The following is a 15,470-nucleotide window of genomic DNA, read 5'->3' on the forward strand; positions in this document are numbered from 1 at the left end:
CTTATAATCGAAAATTTTGAGATTTTCAGTATTATATTTTTTTATATAATTTTTTTTTTTTTTTGTGATTATTGTTAAATACTTGAGAACTTTCATTAGATTTGCTTAGATATTTTTCTAAAAGAAAAAATTAAAAAAATTTATGTATTTTCAGAAAGTTTGTCGTAAATAAATTCTTGGACTTAAGTATTAATTCATCATAGACATCATAAATAAAGGGAAATAAGTAGGAAATCGAAGCTTATTTTCCTATTAGTGGCAATCAAAAGAAAAAATCTACCGTAGATATATTACTATAATATATATAATATAATATTTCATTAAGTAATTCATATGTAATTATTAAAGTAGGTCTCCACTGTGATATGAACGTTGGGATAAAATTTTATTCACACTCGTGTTTTCTTCTTTATTAGACCGTTGGAGAGTCGCGTCTTTTAAAAAAGAAACCAATTTCTTCCAACTCGGAGAACACAACGCAACAAATCAAAGCAAAATCATCCACAAATTTTCTTCGATCATGGCGGAGAGCGATGGCTCTCGCTCTCTGGTTCTACAGAATCAGACCCTTGATTCTCTTTGCGCTGCTCTCGATCCTAAATCCCTGATTCTCTCGCAGTTCTCCGACTACGGAACACCGCCGTTCCTGCAACTCACAACCGATAGTTTCATCCTCGAGAGAGGTCCCAGATACAAAGAATACTCCGATCTCAGGGAGAAGAGGAAAAGAATGAAGAACTTGGCAGAACAGCAACGAGGCGAAAAGCTGCAGAAGCGATCGATTTTGACACCACCGAAGAAGCAGGTGAAGTTCCAGGGGAGTTCGGATTTCAAAACTCCTCCGAAGAGGCCGAAGGAATCATCATCCATCTTGACCCAGTCCGTGCCGGATTTCTCGTCGGTGCTGAGGAAGGAGAACCGTAAGCCCGCCTCGCCGCTGCCGCCGATCAACGAGCGGTCCGTCACGCCGCCGGCGGGTTTTTTGAAGAGCAGAAGGGTTTTGGGTAACGTGGGAGGAGGGAGCAAATCGACGAGTTCCGCGGAGAAGAGGAGCGGGGGATTGATGGCGAGGAAGAGTTATGCGAGCATTGATGAATTGAAGGGGATGTCTGGTGTGGCAGGAAAAGCAATTGATAGGGAAACCAGAGGGAGGACTAGTGGCAGAGGAATTGGCAGGAGTTTCTTGGGGTGATTTTTTTTTTTTTTTTTTTTTGCCTTTTGCATTTTGGTGATTCTTTGAATTTTTCATACAGTGTTTGGCTACAAATTTAAATTGATTTCATTTGTTGAAATTAAATTTGCTGTCTGATGTTTAGATGCTGGAACTGAAATCTGATGCGCAGAGCTTTTAGTTGTCTTTTGTCAAACTTTCCGACTTCGTTTCTGTCGCTCCATGTTTGTTCTTGTTTTTGGTGAAAGTTTAGGGAAAAAAAATCAGCTTCTTCAAGGGAAATCATATTTTTTGAAGCACATTTGGCCTGCGTATTTATTTTCCTCAATTATAAATAAATACCACAAGGCCACCAACTAGTTTCTACTGGTTTTTTTTTATTTTTAATTTAAAAAAATATATATATTACACAAATAATGTAGGGTAGGGAATTTTGCAATATTACTGTAATACGCCCCTGCCAATAGCGGACGCTGCATTTAAAATGCAGCGTCCGCTATTAAAGCAAGTGGACGTTGGCAGCATCCCCTTTGTTATTTTGCATCACGGGTGTTTTGACCCGTGATGCAAAATTATTGTGCTTGTTATAAATATCATGTCACACCTCTCATTATTATGTGCACCGAAATCTGATACTTTTATTTTGCAAGAAAACAGCCGAAGCTTTCTTTTCATTTTCTTTACTTAAATTACTTCTTTTTTTATTTAATAGAATAAGAACCCAAGAAGCACCGAAGCTTTTTTCTTTTATTTTTTGAGCAAGCACGAAGCTTTTGAAATCTTCTCCGCCTTGTTTTCTGAATTAGGTAAGTTTGTAATGTTATCGTTTTAATTTTTTTTATATTTTGCATGCAAAATAATTTCTCTTAGAAATGATGTTATTATTCATATGAATTTTTGTTTATATTGTTTTTGCAGGTAAATTTGATATTAAACCTGAAATAACATAAAGGTACGTATTAATATTATTAAAACAAATATTAAGTTTTGTGAATATTTTAAATAATACTATTATTATTCATGTTTTTTAAAGTTAAATGTTGATTATAGTTTGTTGGTTATGTTAATATATTATATTTTTATATTATATAATATTTTGATGAATCCTTCGTGTTCTATAATTGTACTCTTTATTTGATTGTTTTTGTTTTTAGTAAGTTTGTCAATAGTATTAATTCATAAATTAAGTTACTACGTAAATAAAAATTCAAGATAGATAGTAATATTATGTTTAACTTAACTAATTATTGGTTTTTCAATCTTAATTAATATATTATTTTATTTATTTATGATTATTTGAAACAAGATAGGTTACTTTTAGCTAATTCTAACGTTGAAATATGTTATTTAATTTCTAATTATTTTTCATTATACTTTTACATATATAAATATATATATATATATATATATATATATATATATAATTAATCATAATATGTTATAATGATATATTGGTAATAAATTGATAATTGAAAATAATATATCATCGATCAAAATTATAGTTGAAATATTTTTAAAATAATATTTCTTTAAAATATATAACAATATATATATAATATAATTTAATATTTTTATTTATTGTTTATTTACATAAAATTCATAGTGTTAAAATAAAAAAATTATCTTATAAATATAACGTTGATAATCACTTCATATTTTTATTAAATATTATAAAAAATAATATTCATACAACATTATTTTTATATATTAAATTGTAATATAACTTGTATTTTTTAAGCTTTAAATTATTTAATTTTTTGGTAAATATAAAATTTTTGATATCCGAATATTTAATATTTTGTGTTCATATTAAAATGTGATATAAAAGATTTATAATATCACATTTTTAGACTACTTAAACATATATTTTTTTGTTATTCTTTATTTTATTTTGATATGATAAAAAAATATGATAGTTTTTTAAAATATTTAATTTTAGTTGTATCAATACACAAAAATATTGCATTTTGAGTATTTTTTTAAGTAAATAAAAAATTTAAAATATAAAGAAAGTTAGTTTAAGGATAAATTTGTTATTATTATTAACGTATTTACAAAGATTATTGACATAATTTTTAGTAATCTTTTGTTATTATTATTATTATTAATTTTATTTTTATTGTTATTATTTTTATTTGAAAAAAATAAAATAATTAATGTAAATTAATATTTTATTTTATTTCCAAATAGCATGAATTCGATCGTGATATGTATTATTTTATAGTGTATTTATTATAAGTATAATTGATTGTTATGATTATTTAACTTATTGATTAATGATTGTCATATTTTTTTTTTCAGAATGGCAAGAGTACAAGATTCGAGCGTGTTGTTTTTGCAGCCATCACATATATCATCAGTAGTTTCTTCGGAAAATATTGATGAAATTATTCGAGCCAAACGATCGGACAATTTGATATGGAAATTATATACGGAGAATGGGTTACATAGCCGTGTTAAAGCATTTTTACATCATATGGGATTTTTGGGTGTTTTGCAGTGTGGATTTCGTGTTTATGATCATCATTTGATCACTGCTCTGGTTGAACGATGGCGACGTGAAACACACACATTTCATTTTAGATGTGGTGAGGCGACTATCACGTTGCAGGATATTTCAGTTATTTGAGGTTTACCAATTCATGGCGATGTTATATTTGGTACTGATGCGTCACATACAGTGGGAGTTTGGCAAGACATATGTTTTCGTTATTTGGGATATACGCCATTAGCGACGCATTTCAAAGGAGGTCACTTGTCGATGACCTCTTTATACGAACACTGCACCTCCACATACATTGATGATAATAGTTCCGATGTTGATGTTGTGAAATATAGTCGGTGTGTAGCATTGATGATTATCGGAGGAATAATGCTACCAGATTATCAAGGAGGATCGGCAAGATTGATTTATTTACAACTGCTCCGGAACATTGATCAAATAAAATCTTACAGTTGGGGAAGTGCAGTTTTAGCGTTCCTATATCGTGAGTTGTGCAATGAAACACGTATAGGAAAAGCTAAAATAGCCGGACCTCTATATATTTTGCAGGTATAATTTATAATTATTAAATGAGATTAAATTAATATTTATTTAATTATATTTTATACTCATTACAGGTATGGGCATGGAGTAGGATTAAATGTGTTAATCCTGATCGACATGGCTTATCTCATTTTGTGGCCCCGAATCCTGCTGATGATATTATGCCATTTTCTCCCTACGGTGCTCGGTAAAGAAATTATTGTCACAGTATGAACTTTGATTAATTTACTCGATATTTAATCATTTTTTTATTGTAGGTGGAATAATGTTTTCAGTTATACTCATGCACCGACACACTCTGTTCGAATTATAAGAGACACATTTGATCGTATGAATGAAATAAATTTTAATGCATACATCTATTATTTAATTTAAACTCATACATGAAAAATGTACAAATAAAACAAGGTACACATTTATTATGAAAAACGAACGAGAAACATTATTATAATATTAATATTACACGATACAACAGTCTTCATATATGATGTTCCAGGAAAAAAATATATGAAAATTAATTTCAAATACGATACAACAGTCTTTATTACACGATACAACAGTCTTCATACACGATACAACAGTTTACCAATTACTGTCCCCGTCGTTGTCTCTCCCTGACCATTGGTCTATCCATCTCGTTCCTCACTCGAGTTGTTGTATCCCTACCAGTTCTTCTTCTTTCACGTCTAACCGAGTTGTGATGTAGCTCAAAGGTAGGTGGATCCCAATATCGTTCATCGGCAAGAGGTTCAAATCTACCTTCATACGCCGCGAGGTAGTTCGATATGTTGTACCATGACTGAACTAGGGTTTTCGGATCTAACGAATGGTATTTCGCGGTGCAAATAGCGTGAGAACATGGGATTCCAAAAATTGTCCATTTACCACATGAACAATCACTAGTTGATAACCTCACCACTTGTATATGTTGACCGCGACTTGGTCTGCCCCCGGTCGCAACTGAAGCAGTGTGAGTCCTTATATCATATTTGACAACACGATGTTCGCTAGATTTTCTTGCACATTCTTCATATTTGCGACATGCATAGTCCGACCACAGCTGATTTTCCTGAACCATGCGTTGACCCTTTGCCACACGTTCAATGAAGTACTGTACACATCTTAAAAGAGTCAAGTGCACTATCGCAGATATAGGGAGTCTACGAGCTCCCTTTAACACACTATTCAAGCATTCAGACATGTTTGTCGTCATCACCCCATGACGCCAACCTCCGTCATGAGTCATACTCCATTTCTCCTTTGAGATTCCAGCCAAGTACTTGTGTGCTAAAATATTTTTATTCCTGATGGCCTCCATTATTGCGTCGAACTTACAGACTTGATGTTGTTTGCCCGCCTCCCAACATAAATCTTTCAAATGCACATCTTTAAATCTCGCATTAAAATTTGAGCATACATGTCTCAAACAAAAACGATGCACACCATGTGGAGGTTTAAAATAGTGGAGATCCTCAGCTGCTCGAACAATACCCTTATGCCTATCAGAAATTAGGCATACTCCACTTTCACCACAAACAACATACTGACCAACATTTTCCAAGAACCATTTCCAGGAATCCGACGTTTCTCCATCCACGATTGCAAATGCCAGCGGCAACACCTGATTGTTTGCATCCAGAGTGACTGCGATCAATATTTTGTGCTTATATTTTGTATACAAATGTGTGCCGTCAACGCTGATGATTTTCCAACAGTGGCGAAATCCATCTATAGAAGGCCTGAATGCCCAAAAAACATAGTTCAATGTTTTTATTGATTCGTTGTTCGATCTAAGATGCTTCCATTCGACAACTGTTCCGGGATTATATTTGCACAGAGCACGCATATATTTCGGAAGCAGTTGCACAGAACTCTCCCAAGTCCCATAAACAATTTCCACTGCGCGTTTCAGACTTCGCCACGCCTTCGTATACGAGATTTGGTATCCGTATTTATCCTTCACGCTCTCCATGATATATTTAATCTCGTACGAAGGATCACAACGTACAATACCCAACAACATCTGTGCGACCATATCGCTATTCAGGTTATGATGGTCTATGCCCACGTTGGTAGATATACACGTGTGAGGACCGCCATATCTAGTTATTTTCCAGTAACCCGTTTTCTCTTTGAACGAAGCTCGAAGACCCCAACGATATTGGGCGGTAGAAGAATCATTTCTACACCGTACCTTCCACAGAATGCGTGTGCTATCGACTACACGATACTCACGCCTGGAAACTCTGACTGAAAAATCTTTCACAGAAGCAATGAGATCATTCTTATCTTTAAATAACATGTTCACACCAAGTTCTCCTCTTTCCGGATTGTAATAACTTGCTCGTGCCCCGACAGGGACACCGATGGAATCCGGAGTCTCTTCTCCAAAGTATTTATTGAAAAACGAGGGCATCTCAGAATCAGTGGAGATAAATGGTACGACTTGCCTCTGTAATGTTTGACGAGGTGGTGGACGAGATGACGTCCCTTCATCGATATTTGCATGTGTGTTCACGTGTTCATCATCATTCAAATCATCAGCGTCGTTGTCATCTTCTCCAGACTCCCCATATGACATCTCTGGTTCAGTATCACTAGCACTTCTAGGAACATCTCCATAATCATTTCTAGGAACATCATTGTGTTGAGCGAAATTCTGGTTGTTTGAATACAAATTTGTTGCACCCACGTTTTGATCCCAACTCAGACCTGTATTTGTCCAGCATGGAGGAACATGTTCAAAAGGACCAGTGATATGTTGATCCCACGAACCACCCTCACGATTCAACTGCATATTGCTCAATCCTTCTGTAGCATGTGGAATATATGATTCTTCATCCCGATCAATTTGATTTGCTTCAACATACAAATGCAATACATTTATATTGGGGCATTGCATTACAAACTCCAGAGCGTCAGCATCAGCAAGGTCGACTGGAATTTCATGCCATATTGATTTATCCAGGAATGAGTATTTCGTAGACAGCTTCAGATTAAAATTCATCGGATCAATGACCAACATTTTATGCACATATTCAACCAACTCGAACAAAGAAATTGATCTCAATACTCGAATCGGTCTAATATACGGGATACTATATTCAACCGACCCATTCTCAACAATAACGTGACCACCAAAATATAAAAGAACATCAATGTTATCCATACTGGAGATGAAGTTTCAAGAAAAGTATTACAAAGACAGAAGGAGGAATGAGAAAAAAAATAAAAGAAAGAATATTTTTTTAGAAATTGTGAAGAATTTCTTCAAGCAAAAAAGAGTGATAGACATTGATTTTCTTCAAAATATTTGTTATTATATAGATAGAAAGTTGAACGATTATATTTCAAATTTTTAAAAGCTTTAAACACATTATTCAATGTGGTCAAAAGTTATGTGGGAATCTTGTCAGGATCATGTTACTGAATTAGTTGTCTGATAAAGTTGGGAATCTTGCTGGAAAGATCACGATTTTTTTATCGGGAGGTTGTGTGTATTATTGTGGTGATTTTATATGTACTTCATAATTTTGTATATTATTATTGTGATGATATTTACGTGCTTGATAATTTATTTGTATATTATTATTGTGATGATTTTTACGTGCTTGATAATTTATTTGTATATTATTATTGTGATGATTTTTTATTTGTATATTATTATTGTGATGATTTTTACGTGCTTGATAATTTAATTAGTGTCTCGAATCACGTCCGTATTAGTAGGTAGCGAATGATAAATCAACGTCCGCTTTTTGCAGTAGCGGATGATAAATCAGCGTCCGCTTTCTGCAGAAGCGGATGATAAATCACGTCCTGTCACATCCTCCGCTTTGGCAGCATCCCCTTTTTGATGTTTTTTAATTTTTATATATTTGCCATTATATAATATTAATATATATGTATGCATGACAGAACTGGTAGACCAGCATTTGATTGTCGATTTTCATAAAATTTCATAAAAGCAGACATTGATTAATAATTATATTATTAATATAATTACAATACAGAATTGGTGGACAGCAATTTAATGGTCGCCCCTTGATGGAAAAGTGGACAGCAATAAATAATGGTCGCCCGTGATGGAAAAGTGGACGCTGCTTTTTGCAGGACACTTGCTTTAATAGCGGACGCTGCATTTTAAATGCAGCGTCCGCTATTGGCAGGGGCGTTTTGCAGTAATATTGCAAAACCCCCTGCCCTGCATTATTTGTGCAACATATATTTTTTTTAAAATTAAAAATAAAAAAAAACCCAGTTTCTACTAGTTCTTTAAACTAATTTGTTGTCATTGACAATTTATGAAACCCCAAATGGAAAGAAGATTAATACGCTGACGACTATATTATACTTGGAGATGTATTCGAGGTATAAAAATAATCATAAATGTTTTCACAGTTTTAGGATAAAATCAACCTGCGAAAGAGCTTAGGGACTTCATTCCCCATCCAATGGATGGGATCAGGGTACACCAAGGATAGAAATTTCTATTGGTGGCACAGACACTACTCCAAGAAATATTCAAATGTGAAGATTCATGTGAGATTAGGGTTTATTATTTTTTAGTAGACATTACATATATTATATAGACTATAGTGTTGTCTATACAAGTGGGTTGAAAATATCTGTTATAACCTGCGTGATATAGTGTCGTAATTGTAATCTAAATCAAGATATATAACTCGTATTAATAATGACAAAAAGTCCCTAAGACCAAGCTGCTTCCTTTTTTTCGAATGATTAATTGAACAATATTTATCTCGATCGCATCAGTGGCGTCACACATCCACGAGTACTTATGGAGTAAATAACAAACTTATGAAAGATTATGAATTAATAAACTTTGATGGCATCCATCTCTACAATATTAATGTTGTGGGCTTGATTTTTTTTATATATAAAAAAAAATTTAAATCATTGTAGACCTGATTCTCTGATAGCATCTAGTCGTTGTAGTGTAAATTAAAGTAACTATTAATATTAATAAATTATCAAATTAGTACATGAACTATTTAAAATGACTTAATTAGTATATGATTAAATTAAAAAATCAATTTTATATTGAATTGCTTTTAATTAACTCCAATCAGATGCACATGTGGCTTTTTAAGATTCTTTTATTGAATAAAATTGCACAAAAAAAGTTATATTTACTATATAATAATAACTTATAAGAACAAAGTTGTATATCATGGATTTGAAAAAAATTTCAATATTAAAGTTGTATATTATTAATGAAAAGGCTTCTCATTAGAAAAGCTTGGAGATCAACCCGTTTGAGTTGCAGGGTTGAAGTGAGCTGGGCGGGCCAACTCGCCATATTTATTTTTAAAATAAAAAAAATTTAGTAAATTATTTCAATCGATTTTCTTTCTCCATGCTCATTTTTTTTATTAACAACTAAAAATTTATTTATTTACTAATTATCGAGTTTTTTTTTTCTCGGTTGATATATTTGATAAAAAAAATCTTTTAAAACGTATTACGGTCAATTTTATGATATGTTTTATTTTTATGTCAAAATAATAAATGGATCTAATATATTTTCACAATCTCTTTTTTGGTGTTTAGACCTTTTTATCTTGGTTATCTAGATTTTATAATTTTAAAATATTTTTATATATCTTCATCCTCCAGTTTTGATAGCTCTAGTTTTAGAACATGATTTTTGAAAATTTATTTTGCTAACTTAAATATATTAGGGGTGGGGGTTGAAAGGTGTTGAACCCCAAAAACTCTCCCATACGTGGGAGTTTTGGCGCCACTTTGGATAGAAGCCTTTGGAATTTTGGCTTTTCACATATGCTATTTACCCAAACTAGAGAAATCCAGTTGAACGAATAGCTGAGAGAATGATCAGGTGCAAAAGAGCAAGAATACTCCGACAAGATTTCAAGGGGAAAAAAAAAAACAACAGAAAAAGATATACCTGCAAGAAAATGAAAGATACAGCCTTTCATATGATATCATCCCTTCTTTCCCTGTGCAATATATATGGAATAATGGCAAGCAAACCACCCCAGGTCCCCATTACACATTTCTCCAAACTTCCATTAATTGCTTTAAAAGAAAGATGGTACATGGAAAAAAAAAAATTATGCATGCAGCTAGCTAGCAAGTAGATGTTAGTTAATTCATTAATTAATAGTACTTCTTTTTGTTCTTGTCCTTGCCACCAGAAAAGATGTACCCAAAACCGAAGATATTTGCCAGAGGAATATTCAAAACTGGATTAACTTTAATCCCATTGTTAGAGGAATTGTTAGTCTTCTTCAATGGCGGCCTCTGCTGGTTTGCAGCTGTTGTATATGAATATGAAGCAGAGTTCGATTTCTCCGAGTGAATGTTTGCTGAATTCTTGAGTACAGTATTCTGCTTCTGATTATTTGAATGTTTCGCGCTAGCTGCCGATCCCGTTGAATTGCTTCGAGCGAAAACCGGCAGCGGGCAGAGCCGCCGTGCGTATCCGCTGCTGCAGCTCAAGCTCGCGCTGCGCTTAAAACTCCAAAAACATGGCTTGTGATTCTTCTCTTTATCTTCTGATTCTGATTCGGGACTCGATGCTTTTGCGGAAAGGTTCTTGCTTTGGGCAGTTTCGAGACAGTACTGAAGAGGTGGAGTAAGTTGAAGCGGCGGTGGAATTGGAGGAGGTGGTGGCGGTGGCGGCGCATGGGATGTTCTTGACGTGGATAGTAGTCTTTTCTTGATGTCAGTGGGCAGGATTCTTCCGCCGGAGAAAAGCTCGTCGGCGGAGGAGGATTCTTGATCGAGGCTTGCACGATAAGCACAAAAATGGAAATCATCGCTGGAGGAAGGAGGACCAGACACGACGTGTTGTTCGACGAGTACTACGTGATCTGTTCGCGGAAGATCATGCGAGAATGAGATCCGTGGACTCTTTACGCCGCCGCCGCAGCTGTCGGGGAAAACTGCGACCGCCATGGCCCTGAAAAGATTTTTCAAATTCTTGGCAAGATCCTGGAGATGATCATAATATTGCATTGTATCACCATATATACATATATATATATTTATATATATTATGTCAGAACCAAGGGTTGTGTTATTTGTGCTAGCTTTTTCAGATCATAATATAATGAAATAAGAAATTAGAGCATTAAAGATTCAAAACCTAACATATAATAATGATGATAATTAAGGGTGGGAAATGGAAAGACTGGAAATTGAAATTCCAACCGTCGAACAGGACTGGTTTGCATGCAAGTCTTGAATATGGATTCTTGGAAGAAGGGACTATTTAAGGAAAATGTTCTTTTCCTGTGAAAACACTGATGCACAATCTCGATTACTCGCTGGCACAAGTATAATTTCATAATGTCATATCTAATAGAATAGCCTGAAGTTGATTTCCGCATCATGAGTATATGTCATGGAAAATAATGGACCCATATATCTAAGTTAAATTGGTCATTCAGTCTTGTATATATTCAGTATAATTTTGCACTAGCTAGCATCTTGATTAGAGGTGTTAAAAAGGATTAGCGGAGTACGTCGGCTCATAACCTCTAACCCAACGTGCATACATAGTATTTTGGCGGATTGGGGCAAGCAGATACATAACTCATTGCAACACACCATTAGACGAGACGAAACAGGTCGATCTATCATTTAGTGGGTTGAGAAATTTACGACCCAACCCACTTATTTTTTATATGACGGAACGGACCAATCCAACAGAACTAACTCATTTTGACACTTCTGATCTTAATAACCAAGAGATGAGCATTATGGAAAGAAGTGGATGAATTCTTTAAGAAAAGCTTGAAAATCACATAACGAATTAGTAAAAGTTTAATTGAAAACATTAATCTTGTGAAATTCTGATTCCTGAAAACTTTTAATATATAAAAAAAGAGATAACTGCAATTTTGGTCATATATGTTTGTCATTTTGCAATTTCAGTCATCTATGTTTTCATATTTCAGTTTTAATCCTGCATGTTATGATTTTTGGCAATTTCAGTCTTTTTTTTCGAAAAATGTTTACGTGGTACTGTACACGTCAACTCCACATCAGCACTGAATTTGTGCCACATCAGCGCCACATCGGAAAAAGGACTAAATTGCCAAAAAATAAAGATAGCGGACTAAAACTAAAATATGAAAATATAGAGGATCGAAATCGCAAAATGACAAACATACGGAAACAAAAAATTAATTTTTCCTATAAAAAATGATCTATTAACAATTGTTCATATTTTTAAATTTTGAACACACACTTCCCAATGTTTTCCAGTCTTGAGACTTGAGTACAGGCACCTTTGCAAGTTGTTTTGAGGGGATGTATTCTCAAATTTTGAAAGTACGAGGAATTATGAGTTGCGAGAGGTTTTAAACCATATTGGGATTTTATAGTAACTGTGTATGAAATTAACCTATTAATATATTAGCTTCCACTCCCGTTTTTGTTATAAATCTACTTTATTTTATTTTATGAATAAATTGTATACATTAAATGAAATGAAGGTGGCACAAATTGGAGCATAAATCATATAGGTGTGAAGAATATGACATCTTCTTGTTTCTTTCATGGAAACAAAAAAAAAAAAAAAATCGGAAATTGAAAGTGCCAAGAATAGTCTTTTGAAAGAGAAATATATTATTTTTTAGATGAGTTGGCGAATCATTTGAGTGGATGCTTTGCAAAAACGAACTTGATGAGTTCAAATTAATTTGATGATGATTTACGAAATTAATACGTCTGGCTTATACGTTATATTAATTGATAAATTTCAGATTTATATTATTATATATATTAGTACTCACAACTTGATAACATGATCTGCCAACTACAAACCCATGCATTGTATATATCTAATTAAAATGCCTTTTGTCTTCCAACAATAATTATTTTCATCATTAAATTGCTTGGTCCATGTGCTAATTCATTCTCATTTAATTTGCCTTTCTTCTTCTTTTTTTTTTTTGGCTAACATTTATCAGTAGCGTATGATCCATCGATCGGTTTCTTCGTTGAGGTGTAATTGCATGCGGAAAGGATATTTCTTCACACGGGTACTCTAGAAAATTGATTGTGAAAATAATTTAGAAAAATATATAGAATATATATATATATATATATATATATATATATACACACACACACACACATTTATATTGTATTGTGAGCAGAAAACATGCATATTATATTTGTTAGAACCTAATGGGGGGATTTAGGTTCTATTGGCAACTTTAGCAATTTAAAGCGATTATGCAAGTATGCAAGCGGAAGACTTAAGCAATCAAATAATAAATGCGGTAAATAAATGCGTAATGTAAATAAAGCAGTAAAAGGGATAAGAGATGTTTATGGAAGTTCGACGATAAATCGTCTACGTCTCCCCTTCTTGGTTAAGTCGATTAACCAAGGATCCACTAGCACTTCGAACGTCTTGGTCTTGATGGCTCCAAGGATAGCCTTACAACTTGACACGATCACCGCGCCGATACAACTCAACACTCTTGGCCTTAAGGGCTCCAAGGATAGCCTCAACACAACACTTGGCTTCACACTCAAGTGCTTACAACGATAGCACAACATACTTGGCTTCACACTCAAGTGTTTACAACAATAGCACAATCAACTCACAAACTATTTTTACAAACACTCTCAAATATATCACACAAACACTTTGATAGTGAGAAATTGCTTGCAAAGGAGAGAAGAGATGAGTTGGGATGTCTCCAAATGAACTTGGATGGCCTCTATTTATAGTTGGCAAAGATTTGAATCTGATTTGAGTGCTTGGAGCGTGTGTTAAGAAGTCAAGGAGAGACAAAAAAGTGTTCGGCGCCGCTGCCATCTTTTTCCCAGCACTGAGCGGATTTTGTGGAAAAATCATATCTTTCAATCTAACCGTTGGATTGATCTGAAATTTGAACTGAAGCTTTAAAACATCCAGATATTCATTTTGAACGGTCAAGATTTGATTTGAACGAGTCAAAAATTTCCAGTAATTTTCTGAAGTCACTTCATCATGTTTTCGAACCTGTTCTGTGCAACAAATTTTAAAAATTCATATCTCTTAATCCATCCGTTGGATTGATCTGAAATTTGGACAGAAGCTTTATAACATAATAATACAAAATCTGATCGGTGAAGATTTGATTTGATTTTCTCAAACATTCCCAGTTATTTTCTGAAGTCGAATCTTCATGGTTTTGTTCCTTGCAGAAGTGGGTACTGTGAAGCATATATGAAAAAATTCATATCTCTCATTCTAGCCGTTGGATTGCTCTAAAATTTTGAAAGTACTTGTAACACTTCTTTATCTAGATTATGAACGGTCGAGATCCTATTTGGAGTCATAAAAAATTTCCAGTAATTTTCGGAAGTTGTTGCTTCATACTTTGGCTTCTTCTTGTCTTTTTCTTCATATCTCTTAACAATGTTCCATCCATTCAATGAGCAATACAAGACTTTATAAATACATGTATAGCTTCAAAATAACTTTCAATAATTTATTTTTAAATAAATCTAATCTGTAAAATCTCACTTTAAATGGTTAGTAACAATTAACCGAGTTTTGTAATCATCAAAACATAATATTATGAGACTTGTTAATGCATTAAAAACATTAATCTCATAACATGAGATTTGTATGCGTTTAAGGCGTAACAATATTTATTTTCCAAAAATATTTAAAGAAAAATTAATACCCAAAATTATTTATTTGAATCAAGTAATATTAATGGGAATAGTTGAACGGTCTAAAATAAAGGAATGAACACACAGTTCGTTGACCACTAATAAGACCCAACCACCTTCGTTTTTTCTCTTCATTTATTGCTTTATTCTAAGAGTGCTTTTTTAAAGCTATAATATAATATTTGTAAGATATAAACTCTTAATTTGTGATCTTTAAGAAATTATTAACACTAAAATACTCTAATTATTTAAAAGTTCTCTCATAAAAATTACTGAATTTTGAACACTCGAGTCATTTTTTATTTTTTTTTGGGAAATGTGGACTCATGTTGTAATGCCCAGAAATTCGTCACGTAAATTCGCATGCATAACTAGGGAATTTTATAATTTTATAATAATGTAAAAATATGTTAAATTGTTTTATGAGTGATTATTTAAATTAATTGATTTATTTGCATGTTTTAAATATTATTTCGGCATTTAAATCTGTATGATGTGATTTATGAATTTATTTGAGAAAGTTTATTTTATGATCGCGTAGGCGGGACCGTGGACGGACGAGATGTTGTTTTCACCCAAAAT

General features: G+C 33.2%; 2 protein-coding genes across 2 annotated transcripts; one reads left to right on the forward strand and one right to left on the reverse strand.

Moving 5' to 3' along the window:
* The first annotated feature begins 436 nt into the window (after positions 1-436).
* LOC140867286 (uncharacterized) lies at positions 437-3,596 on the forward strand. Its single transcript, XM_073272359.1, has 3 exons — positions 437-1,188; positions 2,090-2,123; positions 3,473-3,596. Exons 1-2 carry the CDS (start codon positions 521-523, stop codon positions 2,091-2,093), a joined length of 672 nt encoding a protein of 223 aa, XP_073128460.1. The 5' UTR covers positions 437-520; the 3' UTR covers positions 2,094-2,123; positions 3,473-3,596.
* A 6,765-nt stretch (positions 3,597-10,361) lies between these two features.
* LOC140860801 (uncharacterized) lies at positions 10,362-11,162 on the reverse strand. The gene has a single exon (XM_073263807.1). The coding sequence runs from the start codon at positions 11,160-11,162 to the stop codon at positions 10,362-10,364; it is 801 nt and encodes a 266-aa protein (XP_073119908.1).
* Positions 11,163-15,470: the final 4,308 nt, after the last annotated feature.

Source organism: Henckelia pumila, chromosome 4 (genome assembly GCF_033568475.1).
Source record: "Henckelia pumila isolate YLH828 chromosome 4, ASM3356847v2, whole genome shotgun sequence".
NCBI classification, from domain to species: Eukaryota; Viridiplantae; Streptophyta; class Magnoliopsida; order Lamiales; family Gesneriaceae; genus Henckelia; species Henckelia pumila.

Bases quoted from the DNA above. Each gene is read 5' to 3' on its own strand.
- LOC140867286 (XM_073272359.1), top strand. From the start codon at position 521: ATGGCGGAGAGCGATGGCTCTCGCTCTCTGGTTCTACAGAATCAGACC.
- LOC140860801 (XM_073263807.1), bottom strand. From the start codon at position 11,162: ATGGCGGTCGCAGTTTTCCCCGACAGCTGCGGCGGCGGCGTAAAGAGT.